General features: G+C 39.7%; 1 protein-coding gene across 1 annotated transcript in view; it reads left to right on the top strand.

Moving 5' to 3' along the window:
* The window catches only part of ANKFN1 (ankyrin repeat and fibronectin type III domain containing 1), a 322582-nt gene that overhangs the window by 162422 nt on the left and 141263 nt on the right, over positions 1-18897 (top strand). Inside the window, exon 4 of the mRNA XM_025851318.2 lies at positions 18546-18747. Within this exon, the coding sequence (XP_025707103.2) occupies positions 18546-18747 (202 nt within the window). The remainder of the gene's footprint in view (positions 1-18545; positions 18748-18897) is intronic.

Here is an 18897-nt window from a genome sequence, read left to right as displayed (position 1 = left end):
AGTCCTTACCTCACAAGGCTATTATGGGATTCAGAGAGCTGGTGCACATAAAGACATTATTCTAAATAGTGCCTGACTCAGAAAGTGCTATAGAAGTAAAAGCCATTATCATTATTCCTGATTTTACATATCACACTATTTCATACATATATACGCTTGCTTAACTATCTTCCTCATTATCCTGAGAGCTCGCTGGGATACAGGTAGGGTAATCAACTTGTTTCAATTTGCCTGGGATTTTCCCAGTTTGAGCACTGAAAGTCCTGTATCCCGGGAACCTACTCAGTCCCAGGCAAACCAAGACGGCAGGTCACCCGATGAGGGTGTCTTACTCACCTCTGAAGTCCCAGGGTCTCTCACAGGATACGTAGGCACCAAGTAGATCACCCAAAGTGTTTATTGAACTATAGAATCAAAATTAATTGTCTTTTCACCTTCTTTCTTATAAACATCCTTTTAAACTTCAAAAATCAGTCTTCTTCCTGCTGTGAAGTCACCACTGACTTTTCAAAACTTTTCACTGAACAACTGAATATATTTTTTTTAAATGCACAGGACTTGAAAGGTTGCTTCCACCCTGTTATATATTATCACTGTAATAGAATCGGCCACTCTTTAGCAATCAGAGACATACCTGTCATGGTAACAGCCAGTGGGGAATAGGAGAAGGGTCATGCTTTCTTTTCTGTCTAGTGACAGGCAGGCTGAAGTGTGAAGGTCCCTAATTCACATCACAGCCTGAAGAGCAATCTTGTCCCAGTCAGAAGTGTTCCCTTTGCTGAATGTATCTGTCTACCCAGCTGTCAAGAATGACTAGAGTTCCTGTTTCTAATATGCTTTGTCTTACAACTGCTCCTCTTCCAAACTGCCTCAGATCTTTTTTCACAGTACAAATATGATGAGAAAGTCCCACAACCAAGCTCCTGTGAAACAGGGACTCTGGACGTGCCAGAACTCATAACAAGGACAAGATCTTCTCCTTAGAATCAAGGTCTAGGAAGAAGCTGACAGGCAGCCAGACCAAGTACCCTCGGGCAGAATAATAGCAGAATTGCTAAGAGCATGGACTTTGGAGTCAGAATCAATCCTGCCTCCTCCGTTTATTGGCTGTAAGATCTTAGACAAGATACCTAACCTCTCTGGGCCTCAGTTTCCCTGTTTGCAAAATGATGATACAATAGTACCAACTTTCTTATAGGGCTATTATTACATTTTGTCTTAGCCTTGAAAGCAAAACCAAGGGCGCCTGGGTGGCTCAGTTGGTTAAGCGACTGCCTTCGGCTCAGGTCATGATCCTGGAGTCCCGGGATTGAGTCCCGCATCGGGCTCCCTGCTCCACAGGGAGTCTGCTTCTCCCTCTGACCCTCTTCTCTCTCGTGCTTTCTATCTCTCATTCTCTCTCTCTCTTAAATAAATAAAATCTTAAAAAAAAAAAAGCAAAACCAATTGTGAATGTTCTGTTGGGTACTGGGAGACACAGTCTTAGGGCATCAAGAGTCAAGCCATCAAGGTAGAAGGGAAATGAGTTGAGAAAGGAGGGAACACAAATATAGGTGGTTTGTAACTGAACTAGCCAAGGCTTCACAAGAAAACACATCTAGTGGTTTGTTTGTGATTGCTCCCAAGAAGACCTCAAAACAATCCATAAGGGAAGAATGGAGAAAAAATTATCTGAGGTCTACTTCTGGTCTCCTGCCTCGCCTTGGTCCACTTTCCACATTTCCAGATAGTGTGAGCCAGTCCCTCAGGGTAGCCATGAGTAAAGCTGGAGCCTCCCTCCACAGGTCTGGTTGGGTCAGAGCTGCTGCAGCTACTGTCCCAGCAAGCATGGTGGGGGCCATGCCAGAACCTGCCCTTCACTTGACACAGCTGGTGTTTGGAGACAGGATAATGGTGGCAGCCAAGGCTCTCTACTAGAGCAAGCAGCCAGAACCCAGGGAACAGGTGGTTTTAAAGTAAATCTGGGGAGGCTCCACTCTCCAAAGATTATTGTTGCCATATTGCCTGGATTCTCCAGGCTACTATCACTCTTTCCTTAAAGCTTGGCTCCAGGTGCTTTAAAATTGTAGCTGGGATTAGGCTGTAATAAAGAGCAGAAGTTTTTAATTTTCATAAAGTGTAATTCATCAATTTATTTTATGGTTTGTACTCTGTGTGCCTCTTCTAAGAAATCATTGTCTTATTCAAGTTCACAAAGATTTTCTCCTGTGTTTTTTTCTAGAAGTTTTACAGTGTGAGCTTTTGCAGTTAGGTCTCTAATCTATTTCATTTCAAGTTAATTTTTTATATATGATATAAAATAGGGGTTGAAGTTTTGTTTTTGCATACAGATATCTCATTGTTCCAGCGCTAGTTGTTGGAAAATTTCTTCTTCCCTATTGAATTACCTTGACACCTTTGTCAAAGATCAGTCGATCATATATGTGCATGCTATTTCTAGGCTCTCTATTTGGTTTCATTAAATCTGTATGTCTGTCTTTATGCCACAGTCTTTATCTGGAGAGCTATCCTTATACCAGTACCACAGATCTTGATTACCATGACTTTATATCAAGTCTTGAAATTGCATAGTGTAAGCCTTCCAACTTTGTTCTTTTTCAAAGTTGTTTTGGCTATTTTAGATCCTATCCATTTTTATAAAAATTTCAGAATCAGCTTTTTTATTTTTTTTTAAGATTTTATTTATTTACTTGACAGAGAGGGAACACAAGCAGGGGGAGCGAGAGAGGGAGAAGCAGGCTCCTGCTGAGCAGGAAGCCCGATGTGGGGCTCTATCCCAGGACCCTGGGATCATGACCTGAGCCGAAGGCAGACACTTAACGACTGAGCCACCCAGGCGCCCCTGATTTCTTAAAAAAAAAAAAACAAAAAAAAAACAAAAAAAAAACCCAAACCTGCTAGATTGGGACTGCATTGAATCTAGAGCTCAGTTTGGAAGAATTGACATCTTAACAATATTAATTCTTCTGATCTGATCCATGAAGAAAATATACACCTCTGTTTATTTAGGTTTTCTTTAACTTTACTCATTAATGTCATGTAGTTTCAAGTATACAAGTTTTGCTCTCATTTTGTTTTTTGCTGAGTAGATTTTTGTAGATTTATTAGACTGTTCTACAAAATGTTCATGTCATCTGCAAATGAAGACTGTCTTTCTTTCTTTGCAGTGTTTATGCCTTATTTTTCTTGCCTTGCTACTCTACCTAGAATGCCCAGTATAATAGAAGAGATAGGAATGGACATCCATGCCTTTTTTCTGATCCTAGGAGGAAGCACTTGGCCTTTAATTGTAAAGTACAATGTTGTCTATAGATTTTTGTAGATTCTCTTTATCAGGTTGAGGTAGTTCCCTTATATTCCTGAAAGCTTTTTTTTTTTTTTAATGAATGGATGTTGAATAATGTCAAATGCTTCTTTTTCTGCATCTATTCATATGATTTTTTTCTTTTATTCTGTTAATGAAGTGAACTACATTGATGAGCGGTTGAATGTTATACTAACATCCCTGCTTTCCTAGAATAGACCCTACTTGATTGTGATGTATTATCCTTTATGTATATTGCTGGATTTTATTTGCTAACATTATGTTGAGCTTTTTTGCTTCTATGTGCATGAGACACATTGAGCAATAGCTTTCTTTTCTTGTAATGCCTGTTTTCTGGTGTTGGTATCAGGGCAATGTTAGCCTCAAAAATGAAACCAAATTTTTGGAAGAGTTTTATGTAGAATTGTTGTTGTTTTTTTTTTAAATGTCTGGCAGGCTATAACATTTAACATGACCTTTACTAAATATTGTGGAAGAAAAGAAACTATTGGGATGGAAAAAGAAAGCATAAAACTAGAGACTAGCTTTCCCATACAGGATCTCTTCCTGTCTCCTAAATTCTGGTCCTGTAGCTAAGTCGCTGAGACCAGCCCACCTTCAGTCAACAGATCTATTTGCCCTTCTCTTTGGAGCTCAGGTTCCCTAAAGCCTCTCTGAAGGAAGAAAAGAAAAGATACATTTATTTCCTTAGAGAAACTCTAAGAGTTTTTTCTTATTAAAATAATGCCTAAAATTGATTAATAGTGGTATACCCATCCAACAGAGTACTATTCAGCAATAAGAAGTGAAGAACTACTGATAGACATAACGATGTGGATGAATCTCAAGATAATTAAGCTGAGTTAAAGAAGGCAGACTTAAAAAAAAAAGTGCATAGTGATTATTCCATTTGTATGACATTCTGGAAAAGGAAGCCTAGTCTGTAGTGTCAGAAAGCAGCAAACGGTAGATGCCTGAGAACAGTAGCCCTGAAATGAATATTTTTTGAACATCTGTTTCTTTCAGGCACTTTGCTAAATAATTCATATGTATTATCTCATTTAAAACTAATATTCTTTTTAGACATGACTTTTATAATTGAGATAAGGAATACTAGTAATGATAAGGACATTGAAGCTTAGGGACGGTAAATAATTTGCCCAATGTCATGCAGTTAATAGGTAGAAGAACTAAACCCAAAGTTAGATCAGCCTGATACCAAAGTCCCTACCTTTTTTTTTTAAGGTTTATTTATTTATTTGAGAGAGAGGGAACATAAGTGGGAAGGGCAGATGGAGAGGGAGAGAGAATCTCAAGCAGACCCCCTGCTGAGTGTGGAGCCTGATTCGGGGCTCCATCTCATGACCTTGAGATCGTGACCTGAGCCAAAATCAAGAGTTACTTGCCCAACCAAATGAGGCACACAGGCACTCCAAAGTCCCTCTTTTTAATACTGTGCTTAAAACCACCATGATTATCTTGAGGTTGAAGAATGGAATAAAATATAACTATAGATCTCAACTTGTTTCAGTAAAAGTCGCTAACAAGGAATGCCCTCTGAAGAATGATACCCCAGACTTAACACAACAAAAACAATTTCCCAGCCAGTTCTCCTCCTAGGATTCTCTATCTATTTTACCCATTAGGTATTTCATTCAACAGTTAAGTCTCTTTTTCTTCCCCAGTTAAATTTAATACAAAAATGCAGAGAGTACTGCTGCTACTGTTTTCAAGACAGTTTTCTGGGTGCTGTAGGGATTACACAGTATGTTAGTAAAGTTCCCAACATCATATGGCACATGAAAACAGTAACTGAGGAAAGGTTAATACATTTTGTACTTCCTTTGTTAAATTTATTCCTCAGTATTTTAATCTTTTTAATGTCATGCTATATTAAATAGAATTGTTCTCTTAATTTCATTTTCATTGTCTTAAAATCAGAAAGGAGAATTAAGAGTTATAAACAAAAGATAGACTTATATTGTCTTATATTTATATTGCCTTTTATGTTTACCTCTGTAGTTTCCTTACCAATGCTTTTTCTTTCCTTGTGTGGATTTGAGTCACTGGGTAGTACCCTTTCATTTCAGCCTGAAGGATTCCCTTTAATATTTCTCTTTTTTAAAAAGTTTTATTTATTAAGAAAAAGAAGAAGATAACAGGAGAGGAAGAAAAGGGGAGTATGTCAGAGGGGGAGACAAACCATGAGAGACGATGGACTCTGAAAAACAAACTGAGGGTTCTAGAGGGGAGGGGGCTAGGGGGATGATTAGCCTGGTGATGGGCATTAAAGAGGGCACGTTCTGCATGGAGCACTGGGTGTTATGAACAAACAATGAATCATGGAACACTGCACCAAAAACTAATGATGTAATATATGGTGATTAACATAACAATAAAAAAATAAAAAATAAAAAGTTTTATTTATTTATTTTTAGAGGTGGGGAGGGCAGAGGAAGAGGGAGAAGGAGAATCTAAAGCAGACTCTTCACTGAGCAGGGAGCCCAACATGGGGCTCAATCTCACAACCCTGATATCATGATCTGAGCTGAAATCAAGAATTGGATGCTTAACTGACTGAGTCACCCAGTTGTCCCTCCCTTTAATATTTCTTATAGGAAAGGTCTGCTGTCAAATTCTGTTAGTATTTGTTTATCCATGAATGTCTTAATATCACCTTCATTTTTGAAGGGTTGTTTTGCTATATAGAGAAATTCTTATTTGACAGTCTTTCTTTGGGCATTTGGAATATGTCATCCCACTTCCCTCTGGCCTCCTCTGGTGAAAAATCAGCTGTAAATCTTTCTGAGGATTCCTTGTAGGTAATACGTTATGTCTTGTTTTCAGGATTTCCCCTTTGTTTTTAGCTTTTGGTGATTTAATTATGATGTATCTAGGTGTGAATCTCTTTGAATGCATCCAGCTTGGTGTTTCTTGAGCTTCTTGGATGTGTAAGTTAATGTTTCTCATCAATTTGGGGAAGTTTACAACCATTATTTCTTCAAATATTCCCTCTCACCTTACTCTGTCTCCTTCTTAGGCTCCTATTATGTGTATGCTGGTACACCTGGTAGTGTTCCACACTTCTCTGACACTGTTCATTTTTCTTCATTTTTTTTCTCTTTTTGCTCCTAAAGCCAGATAATCTCAATTGACCTATCTTCAACTTTGCTGATTCTTCCTTCTTCCTATTCAAATCTGATGTTAAGCCCCTCTAGTGAATTTTTCATTTCAGTTATATGTTTCAACTTCATAATATCTATTTGGTGCTGGATTTGTTTTATAAATTTTACCTCTTCCTTAGTATTCTCTTACTTGGTAAGATAGCATTCTCACAATTCTTTATTTCTTTAGATATGGCATCCTTTTCTTCAGGGCAGTGTTTACTGACTGCTTTATTTCCCATGAATCGAACATATTTTTCTTTATTTGTTTTGTGCATGTCTCTTACTTTTCTTTTTTTTTAATAATTTTTTATTCTTATGTTAATCACAATACATTACATCATTAGTTTTTGATGTAGTGTTCCATGATTCATTGTTTGTGCATAACACCCAGTGCTCCACGCAGAATGTGCCCTCTTTAATACCCATCACCAGGCTAACCCATCCCCCCACACCCCCCAGAACCCTCAGTTTGTTTTTCAGAGTCCATCGTCTCTCATGGTTCATCTCCCCCACTGACTTACTCCCCTTCATTCTTCCCCTCCTGCTATCTTCTTCTTCTTTTTTTTCTTAACATATATTGAATTATTTGTTTCAGAAGTACAGATCCGTGATTCATCAGTCTTGTACAATTCACAGTGCTCACATAGCACATACCCTCCCCAGTGTCTATCACCCAGCCACCCCATCCCTCCCACCCCCCACCACTCCAGTAACCCTCAGTTTGTTTCCTGAGATTAAGAATTCCTCATATCAGTGAGGTCATATGATACATGTCTTTCTCTGATTGACTTATTTCACTCAGCATAATACCCTCCAGTTCCATCCACGTCGTTGCAAATGGCAAGATCTCATTCCTTTTGATGGCTGCATAATAGTCCATTGTGTATATATACCATTTCTTCTTTAGCCATTCATCTGTCGATGGACATCTTGGCTCTTTCCACAGTTTGGCTATTGTGGACATTGCTGCTATAAACATTGGCGTACACGTACCCCTTCAGATCCCTACATTTGTATCTTTATGGTAAATACCCAGTAGTGCAATTGCTGGATAATATGGTAGCTCTATTTTCAACTATTTGAGGAACCTCCATACTGTTTTCCAGAGGGGTGGCACCAGCTTGCATTCCCACCGACAGTGTAGGACGGTTCCCCTTTCTCCACATCCCCACCAACATCTGTCGTTTCCTGACTTGTTAATTTTAGCCATTCTAACGGGTGTGAGGTGGTATCTCCTTGAGGTTTTGATTTGGATTTCCCTGATGCCGAGCAATGTTGAGCACTTTTTCATGTGTCTGTTGGCCATTTGGATGTCTTCTTTGGAAAAATCTCTGTTCATGTCTTCTGCCCATTTCTTGATTGGATTATTTGTTCTTTGGGTGTTGCATTTGATAAGTTCTTTATAGATTTTGGAGACTAGCCCTTTATCTGATATGTCATTTGCAAATATTTTCTGCCATTCTGTCGGTTGTCTTTTGGTTTTGTGGACTGTTTCTTTTGCTATGCAAAAGCTTTTTAGCTTGATGAAATCCCAATAGTTCATTTTTGCCCTGGCTTCCCTTGCCTTTGGCGATGTTTCTAGGAAGAAGTTGCTGCGGCTGAGGTGGAAGAGGTTGCTGCCTGTGTTCTCCTTTAGGATTTGGATGGACTCCTGTCTCACGTTTAGGTCTTTCAACCATTTGGAGTCTATTTTTGTGTGTGGTGTAAGGAAATGGTCCAGTTTCATTCTTCTGCATGTGGCTGTCCAATTTTCCCAACACCATTTGTTGAAGAGACTGTCTTTTTACCATTGGGCATTCTTTCCTGCTTTGTCAAAGATGAGTTGACCATGGAGTTGAGGGTCCATTTCTGGGCTCTCGATTCTGTTCCATTGATCTATGTGTCTGTTTTTGTGCCAGTACCATACTGTCTTGATGATGACAGCTTTGGAATAGAGCTGGAAGTCCGGAATTGTGATGCCACCAGGTTTGCTTTTCTTTTTCAAGATTTCTCTGGCTATATGGGGTCTCTTCTGGTTCCATACAAATTTTAGGATTATTTGTTCCATTTCTTAGAAAAAGGTGGATGGTATTTTGATGGGGATTGCATTGAATGTGTAGATTGCTCTAGGTAGCACTGACATCTTCACAATGTTTGTTCTTCCAATCCATGAGCATGGAACGTTTTTCCATTTCTTTGTGTCTTCTTCAATTTCTTTCATGAGTTATTTTCTAGTGTTCTGAGTACAGATCCTTTGCCTCTTTGGTTCAATTTATTCCTAGGTATCTTATGGTTTTGGGTGCAATTGTCAATGGGATCAACTCCTTGATTTGTCTCTCTTCTGTCTTGTTGTTGGTGTATAGGAATGCCACTGATTTCTGTGCATTGATTTTATAGCCTGCTACTTTACTGAATTCCTGTATGAGTTCTAACAGTTTTGGGGTGGAGTCTTTGGGTTTTCCACATACAGTATCATATCATCTGCAAAGAGTGAGAGTTTGACTTCCTCTTAGCCCATTTGGATGCCTTTGATTTCTTTTTGTTTTCTGATTGCTGTGGCTAGGACTTCTAATACTATGTTGAATAGCAGTGGTGAGAGTGGACATCCCTGCCGCGTTCCTGACCTTAGGGGAAAAGCTCTCAGCTTTTCCCCATTGAGAATGATATTCGCTGTAGGTTTTTCATAGATGCTTGTATGATATTGAGGTATGTACCCTCTATCCCTCTACTCTGAAGAGTTTTGATCAAGAAAGGATGCTTACTTTGTCAAATGCTTTTTCTGCATCCATTGAGAGGATCATATGATTCTTGTTCTTTCTTTTGTTAATGTAATGTATCACATTGATTGATTTGCGGATGTTGAACCAGCCTTGCAGCCCAGGGATAAATCCCACATGGTCATGGTGAATAATCCTTTTAATGTACTGTTGGATCCTATTGACTAGTATTTTGGTGAGAATTTTTGCATCCATGTTCATCAAGGATATTGGTCTGTAATTCTCCTTTTTGATGGGGTCTTTGTCTGGTTTTGGGATCAAGGTCATGGTGGCCTCATAAAATGAGTTTGGAAGTTTTCCTTCCATTTCTATTTTTTGGAACAGTTTCAGGAGAATAGGTATTAATTCTTCTTTAAATGTTTGGTAGAATTGCCCTGGGAAGCCATCTGGCCCTGGTCTTTTATTTGTTGGGAGATTTTTGATGACTGCTTCAATTTCCTTAGTGGTTATAGGTCTGTTCAGGTTTTCTTTCTTCCTGGTTCAATTTTGGTAGTTGATACATCTCTAGGAATGCACCCATTTCTTCCAGGTTATCCAATTTGCTGGCATAGAGTTGCTTATAATATGTTCTTATAATTGTTTGTATTTCTTTGGTCTTGGTTTTGATCTCTCCTCTTTCATTCATGATTTTGTTGATTTGGGTCATTTCTCTTTTCTTTTTGATAAGTCTGGCCAGGGGTTTATCAATCTTGTTAATTCTTTCAAAGAACCAGCTCCTAGTTTCGTTGATCTGTTCTACTGTTCTTTTGGTTTCTAGTTCATTGATTTCTGCTCTGCTCTTTGTGATTTCTCTTCTCCTGCTGGGTTTAGGCTTTATTTGCTGTTCATTCTCCAGCTCCTTTAGGTGTAGGGTTAGGTTGTGTATTTGAGACCTTTCTTGTTTCTTGAGAAAGGCTTTATTGCTATATACTTTCCTCTCAGGACTGCCTTTGCTGTATGCCAAAGATTTTGAACAGTTGTATTTTCATTTTCATTGGTTTCCATGAATTTTTTTAATTCTCATTTAATTTCTTGGTTGACCCATTCATTCTTTAGTAGGATGCTCTTTAGCCTCCATGTATTTGAGTTCTTTCTGACTTTCCTCTTGTGATTGAGTTCTAGTTTCAAAGCATTGTGGTCTGAAAATATGCAGGGAATGATCCGATTCTTTTGGTACCAGTTGAGACCTGATTTGTGACCTAGGATGTGATCAATTCTGGAGAATGTTCCATGGGCACTAGAGAAGAATGTGTATTCTGTTGCTTTGGGAGGGCATGTTCTGAATATATCTGTGAATTCCCATTTGGTCCAGTGTGTCATTTAAAGTCTTTATTTCCTTGTTGATCTTTTGCTTAGATGATCTGTCCATTTCAGTGAGGGGGGTGTTAAAGTCCCCCACTATTATTGTATTGTTGTCAATGTGTTTCTTCGCTTTTGTTATTAATTGCCTTATATAATTGGCTGCTCCCATGTTCGGGGCATAGATATTTACAATTGTTAGATCTTCTTGTTGGATAGACCCTTTAAGTAGGATATAGTGTCCTTCCTCATCTCTTTTTATAGTCTTTAGTTTAAAATCTAATTTGTCTGATATAAGGATTGCCACCCCAGCTTTCTTTTGGTGTCCATTAGCATGGTAAATGGTTTTCCACCCCCTCACTTTCAATCTGGGGATGTCTTTGGATCTATAATGAGTCTCTTGCAGACAGCATATCGATGGGTCTTGTTTTTTTATCCAATCTGATAGCCTGTGTCTTGTGATTGGGGCATCTACCCCATTTACATTCAGGGTAACTATTGAAAGGTATGAATTTAGTGCCATTGTATTGCCTGTAAGGTGACTGTTACTGTATTTTGTCTGTGTTCCTTTCTGGTTCATGTTGCTTTTAGGCTTTCTCTTTGCTTAGAGGACCCCTTTCAATATTTCTTGTAGGGCTGGTTTTGTGTTTGCAAATTCCTTTAGTTTTTGTTTGTCCTGGAAGCTTTTGATCTCTCCTTCTATTTTCAATGACAGCCTAGCTGGATATAGTATTCTTGGCTGCATATTTTTCTCATTTAATGCTCTGAAGATATCATGCCAGTCCTTTCTGGCCTGCCAGGTCTCTGTGGATAGGTCTGTTGCCAATCTAATGTTTCTACCATTGTAGGTTACATATCTCTTCTCCCGAGCTGCTTTCAGGATTTTCTCTTTGTCTCTGAGACTCGTAAGTTTTACTATTAGATGTCGGGCCGTTGACCTATACTTATGGATTTTGAGAGGAGTTCTCTGTGCCTCCTGGATTTTGATGCCTGTTTCCTTCCCCACATTAGGGAAGTTATGTGCTATTATTTGCTCCAATATATCTTCTGCCTCTCTCTCTCTTTCTTCTTCCTCTTCTGGGATCCCTATTATTCTAATGTTGTTTCGTCTTATCGTATCACTTATCTCTCGAATTCTGCCCTCGTGATCCTGTAGTTGTTTCTCTTTTTCTCAGCCTCTTTATTTTCCATCATTTGGTCTTCTATATCGCTGATTCTTTCTTCTGCCTCATTTATCCTAGCAGTTAGTGCTCCCATTTTTTATTGCACCTCATTAATAGCTTTTTTGATTTCGACTTGGTTAGATTTTAGTTCTTTTATTTCTCCAGAAAGCGTTTCTCTAATAACTTCCACGCTTTATTCAAGCCCAGCCAGTATCTTTAAAGTCATGATTCTGAACTCTAGGTCCGACATCGTACTAATGTCCGTATTGAGTAGGTCCCTGGCAGACGGTATTACCTCTTGTTCTTTTTGCTGAGGTGATTTTTTTCGTCTTGTCATTTTGTCCAGAGGAGAACAGATGAATGAGAGAACAGAATGCTAACAGGTTAACAACGTCTCCAGCAAATATACTCTATACAAATCAGAAAAGACCTGAAACCAGGGGAAAAGAAAGGGAAAGAAAGAAGAGAAAAAAAAAGGAAAAAGAAAAAGATAAAAACAAACAAAAACAGAACAAAACAAAAAAAAACAGAATATGATCAAATATGATCAGGTTAGTGCATAGATCAGTGCCACACACTAGCTTTTGGGCATATTTTGGTCTGTTAGAAGAACATGCCTGCTAAAATTTTAAAGGAAGAAAGACTTATATATGTACAAAATAAGGGTTGATACAATGAATGGATGGCAGATGACTGTAAAGATGAAAATTATAAAAGATTTTATAAAAGGAATTGATAAGATAAGAAGTTGTTTTTAAAAAGAAAGAAGATTTAAAAGGAAAAGGAAAAAGAAAAAAAAAGGGAGAGAATGTGATCAGGCAGGAGAATAGAACAAAGCCATACACTAGTGATTTAGGGTATATTTTGATCTGTTAGAAGAAATTGTATCTCAAAATTTTAAAGAGAGAACAACTTATATATATATGCCAAAAATAAGAGTAACTACTATGAAGGGATAAAAATATGACTCTAAAAATGAAAAATAAAAAATGTTTTTTTAAAAAGGGATTGATAAGATGTTGTTTGAAAAAGGGAAAAAGAAAAATTAAAAAAAAACAGTTAAAAAAATTAACTTTGAAAAACTAATGAATTATGGTAAAAAAAGCCATGAATTCTATGTGCAGTATTCCCCTAGCGCTGGAGTTCTCCCGTTCTCCTTGATCGGTAAACTTGGTCTTGCCTTGCTGGCCGTTAGCGCTGATCTTCTGGGGGAGGGGCCTGTTGCCGTGGTTCCCAAATGTCTTTGCCGGAGGCAGAATTGCCCCGCCCTTGTCAGTCCCGGCTAAGCAAGCTGCTCGGGTTTGCTCTCAGGAGCTTTTGTTCCCTGCAAGCTCTCGGTACAGCTTTGGAGGACCAGGGTGAAAATGGTGGCCTCCCAATCTCCACCCAGAGGAGCTGAGAACTCGGGGCCCCGCTCCTCAGTGCGCCCCCAGAGAAAAGCAGTCAGTCACTCCCGTCTCCCCGGTCTCCAGCCGCACTCCGTTCTCACCCAGCCTGTGACCGAGCATTTCTATCTCTGGCACCCGACCCCGTGTGGAGTCTCCAAACCCAGCAGATCCCTGCGGTGCGCCCCCACGCCGCTCCTCCCGGGGGCGGAAGGGGAGTCTCCCCGGCTCTGCCGCTTGTTGGGTCCCTGCTGGAGGAGCAGTGGCCCGACTGGGCCGCGGATCACGGTTTATGGCAACCCCGAGCTGAGAGCCAGCGCCTCGGCTCCGTCTCTGCAGCCGGCTTCCCCGCTCCAATACCTGGAAGCTCTGCCGCACTCAGGCACCCCCGGTCTTTCTGTGACCCCGAGGGTCCTGAGACCACACTGTCCCGCAAGGGTTCCACCCCTCGCTTAGGCAGTGGAGCCACGTCCCTCAGCAGAGCCGGCTTCTAAAAGTTCCGATTTTGTGCTCCGCGGCTCTAGCACTTGCCAGAAGTGGCCAACGGAGGCCCCCTCCCCCGCCGTCTATGCTCCCAAATATCACCTCGGATTCACTTCTCCGCTCGTCCTACCTTCCAGTAAGTGGTCGCTTCTCTGTTCAGAGTGTTGTTACTCTTCTTATCTTCGATCTCCTGTTGAGTTCGTAGGTGTTCAGAATGGTTTGATCCCTATTCAGCTGAATTCCTGAGACCAGACGAAATCCAGGTCTCCTACTCCTCCGCCATCTTGCTCCGCCCCGTCTCTTATTTTTCTTACTAAGTCTAGGCATCTTAAATAATATAATGTGGCAACTCTAGAAATCAGATTTTCCCACCTCCTTTGGGTTTATTGTTTAGTGATTTTTCAGCACTAAATCTGTGAAGTCTGTATTCTTTGTCACTTCAGTGGCCACTGAAGTCTCTGCTTGGTTAGCTTAGTGATCAGCTAATGACTGAACAAAAATTTCCTTAAACGCCTGAAGCCAATAAGCCTTCCAGTCTTTACAGAAGGGCTCTGTGCATATGTTGGGGCACACTTTCCATACTCACCAGCAGTTGATAGCCCTGCCTTACCCTTCACTTCCTGCTTGCATACAGCCTCAACATCAGACAGAGATAAGAGCTTAGGACTTTTTCAGGTATTTTATGAGAATGCTCCCAGCCCTGGGCACACATGTAGTCCGCTAGATCCCTGGCAATGTGTCAGAGCTTTTCAAAGTCTTCTATAGACATCTCATTCCCCAGCATTTCCTTTTAAGCTTTTCAGTTAGTCTGTTGTTTGCCCCAACTTTTATCTACCACCTCAGGCAGCTGTGATGATTAAACAATTGCTGATGTTTGTTTTTGACAAAATGCCTTAGAGGAAAAGGTTATTTGCACTTTGTGAACTCTGAGGGAGGTCAAATAAAGAAAAATCTTGTGAGTGGGGTCTTCCAGGGAACCACCAGTCAGGTCAAATAATGATGATTCTCTCAAAATGGGGTTTTGAAGGAGCTCTGTCACCATTCTGTACTATCCAGTGGCTGCCAAGCTCCTGTTTTTTATCATGAATATACATTGATGGTCTTCAAGGCTACCACACAGAGCTGGGGAAGATAGGAATTTAGCAGATTAAAAATGCCACAAAGATCACTGTTCTTACCAAATCAGCCACTTTTGTCAAATGAACACTTCTTGGATTGTTGCAAACCTTTGGTTAATTTCCAGAGTTCTGAGACAGTTAATTTTGACAATTCCTGCTAGTGTTCTTGTTGCTTTTATGGAGGAGAGGATTTGGGAAGGTCATTACTTCGCCATTCCCACTGTCATACTACTCTTTTATTTTTAATCTTTCTGTGAAATGTTTATTTAGGTGCACCACTTATAATCTCAGTTAGAGGGGCACCTAGGTGGCTCAGTCGGTTAAGTGTCTGACTCTTGATTTCAGCTCAGCTCTTGATCTCAGGGTTGTGAGTTCAAGCCCCGTGTTGGGTTCCATGCTTGGCATGGAGCCTACTTTTAAAAAAAAAAAAATCTCAGTTGGAAAGTTTTGTCTTTTATTAGGAAACTAAACCATTTGGGTATATTGTGCTCACATATATATTCAATCTTATCCTTACTACTTCATTTTACATTTCTATTTATTATGGTTTCTTTATTTTTTAATTTTTCTTTAGGGTTATCCTTATTCCTCTCTTTCCACTAATAGTTTGAAATTCAACTTTCTGTTTTACTATAAGTAGCTGTAAACATCCATATAAAAATATCTAAACTTATATTTTCTATCAAAATAAAACTAAATAGTATAATAACTACATAAAGTCATATCTTAAAACAATGTTTAAAACAAACAAGAAAACTACTTAAATCATTACAGTGTACTTTGGTGTCTCTGGTTTGAGAAGAAGATTGAGGTAATTTTACCAATTGCTGCTATTTATTGAGTGGCTGTTAGCATTAAACAGGATACATGCTTTTATTTGTTAATTCATTTAATCTTCACAACTCTGTAAGAACTCTTGTTATATATGATGAAATGAACTCTGAGAATTTAAATAAAGTTCCTAGAGTCACATAGATTATAGTTAACGATATCATGATCCAAGCTTGGGTCTGCCAAATTCCAGAGCCAAAACTACACTGCATCTCAAAGGCTTGCACCTTTCTAAAAGGGTAAAAATTTAAGAATACAGTCAGTTGGGAGGGATGTGCATGTTGATGAGAACAAATAATACAGAGTGTCTTTCCCAATATCTTTCATCAGATAAAATTTTAAATCTAGAGGGGGGAGGGAAGAAAATACAATGATAGATGAAATCTAGAAGAACAGAAACATGCTGAAAGATGGCCAGGAAGGAAGGGACAGCTGGGGCAGTATGAGAAGGAAGTCAAAGAGACAGAGAAAGTCAACCTATTTTGACTGAAGGGAACAGATGGGAGATGAGCAAAGACAAAAGGGGCCATGTGGGTAGGTGTCATCAGTTAGGGGGCAAGTAACTGGAATTTGATCAATCGACAAGAATTTATTTACTGGACTCCTGGGTACTGTGTGAGATACAAAAGAATGTAGAGTTATTTTGGGAATGATAATGATGTAGACAAGACAGATGGCTTGAACTGGGGCATTAACGCTGAAGGAAAAGGCTAGAGACAGAAGGCAGAAAGAAAGAGGTTAAGGCAATCTCCATGTGAGCCAGCTTGTATATCAATCTGGAATTTTTGTGGGAACAGCAAGATATAGAGGAAATGCTGTAATTGCTATTGAATCAAAGTTAAAGAATCGGTAGATGGAACGAGAAAGATACCAAATCACCTACCCCCTCTATTTCTGCTTTTGTGTAAATTAAAATATTAAAGATGAAAACACACCCATATGTGCATACACACTACAGATAGTGCTTTAAATCATCCTTCCAAACGTACATATGACCATTCAGCTAAGACTGAGTGGGGCCTGATACATTTTACTAAAACCAGATAGGTCTGAGGACCTTGGAAGGTTACTAAAAAGTATTTTGTGTTGGGAGATTGCAGGCAAGACTTAAGAGGTTCCTGAAGACATTCAACAATGTAACGAGGATAGCTTACCATTTGTTAAAGTGAAAGTAAGTCAAGGTTAATTGGCGCAGCAGATATGGAACCTAATTCAGAAACATGAGGAGGAAATGAGGGTTCTGAGTAGTTCCTTAGTATATTGTTTGTCATAGACTCTCATATGAGCATTCTTTTATTCTAAAGTATTTATTGAACATCTTCTGTAACAAAAATGATAGCTGCCATGAGTTTTCCTGTATTCTAAGCTCTCTACATGCATTATCTCATCAAATCCTCATAACTGTAATGTGGTTGTTAGTATTATCCCTATTTTATAAATGAGAAAAATAAGATTCAGATATGTTAAGTAACTCACCCAAGGTCACATAGTCAGTAGCTGGAAGAGAAGCAATTCATAGCCTAATCTGTATTATATTTCTTGTACTTCAAGGCAGGCATATTTTAGGTATAAAAATTAATACTTGGCAGTCCTTGTTCTTGAGAAGCATACAGACTAGCTAGGAGACAGAAAGTCAAACAGCTATAAAACAATAAAATGTTTTCTGTAAGAGGCATATACTAAGTGAGTGAGTAAAGAAATACAAATTTGCCTGCGGCTATCAGAGAGCACTTGAGCATAGACGTTAAGGATCAGCAGTCATTTCCTAGGTGATGAAGGCACAGATGGAATTCCACTACAGGCAAAAGTAGTGCAAACAAGCACCCAGAGGTAGGGAGGAGTTTGAACTATTTAGGAAACCCTAAGGAAATCAGAAAGACTGAAACATAAAACGTAAATGAACAGTAAGAGATGAGGCTGGAGAGGCGCGCACCTGTATGTGAGGCTAAAGAACTTACAATTTATCCTGTAGAAGTTGGGGAAGCTTTAAAGTCAATCCTGTGAAGAGTTGGGTTAATAAAAGAGGTTCTACATGATATTGTATAACGGGGTCCATAAGACTATGAAAAGTCAAGGACTGGAGATGACCTGTGAGGGCCACAGCTAAATAGAAATGGCACCATTACAAATGGAAGACTCCATTGGAGATTCGAGGGGAGGTGGTGGGAAGGCAACAGCGTGCTCCAGAGAGACCTGGTCCCTGTGTACCAGAGCCTCCCCCAGGGTGGAGACACTTGGCACATAACTGCCTTGGCCAGTTATTTCACTCATGCATTTGCCCATCCAATGCACAGATACATGCCAGGCAGCCATAGCCTCGGTAGCATCAGTATTTCAGTAGCAATACCGAAATTAATGGTGGATGGCTTTTGAAACGGCATGGCTGATCTCCTGGAAACTGACTCCAAGTATGACATTGGTGAGGACCTGTTAGAGATTTGTGCACAGCAGTCAAGTACAGCATGGAGAATGCCAGTAGTGAGTGCCCTGAAGGGCACTGTCTGGGGTATCTGGAGTGAGCAGGGAGGGACCTATGGGTTCAAATCCCCCAAACTTTTGGGCACTGAGGTAGCTCACCAAATCTCAGACAAGAGGCAGTGTCAAACACCTCAAGAGAATGGGTGTCTGCAGGGAACAACCACACCCAACAGAGGGCAGCATCTAAAACGAGGTAGGTAGAAAGATCCCAATTACAAATACCCAAGGGGAACTGAACAGAACCCCTGCGTTATAGATTTGAGATACTTCCTCCCAGGGGGATAGAGACTGAAAGACTTGAGTAGAGGCTCATGTCATATAGACGTTTGTATGTAAATGTATATGTTTAGATAGTAAATGGATGTTGTCCTTTCATTCTTGCCCCCACTTAGTTATGTGCTGCTTCCCTCCCTGGGTTTCAGCTTTCTCATCTATAACATGAAAGAGCTAGACCTCTTCAAGATCCCTTCCAGCTACAGTATTTTGTTAGGACTCCAGATGGTTACTGGTGATGATAAAATTCTTTGTCAACTTAAAATTATCTTGTGTATATGATACAACATCAGATTTTCCTCCTCTTAGGAACTGCCTTGTGAAAATGACCCAACAAATGCAGAATCTACATCTTTCTCAGTCGAAGAAACATAGTGCTCCATCATCTCCCAATGCTGCCAAACGCCTGTACAGAAACCTCTCTGAGAAACTGAAGGGGAGCCACTCTTCATTTGACGAGGCCTATTTTCGAGCAAGAACAGACCGGCTGAGCCTCAGAAAGACCTCAGTGGTAAAAACATTCTTTTTATTCTTGTCTCTGCTTGATTGGTACAGTTGTGTTTAGGTTTGAAGAGATTCTAAGATGCTCCACATTTACTTCAGGACCTGCATTTGCAGTTTTATAAATGCTGAGAGTCCGGAAAGACAGGACCCACACATG

The sequence above is a fragment of the Callorhinus ursinus genome, unplaced genomic scaffold, assembly GCF_003265705.2.
Source record: "Callorhinus ursinus isolate GAN/ISIS: 27379988/994484 unplaced genomic scaffold, GSC_fseal_2.0 scaffold34, whole genome shotgun sequence".
Lineage (NCBI taxonomy): Eukaryota > Metazoa > Chordata > Mammalia > Carnivora > Otariidae > Callorhinus > Callorhinus ursinus.
The sequence above is the reverse complement of the archived record's forward strand: the minus strand, read 5'-3'. Positions and strand labels throughout refer to the sequence as shown.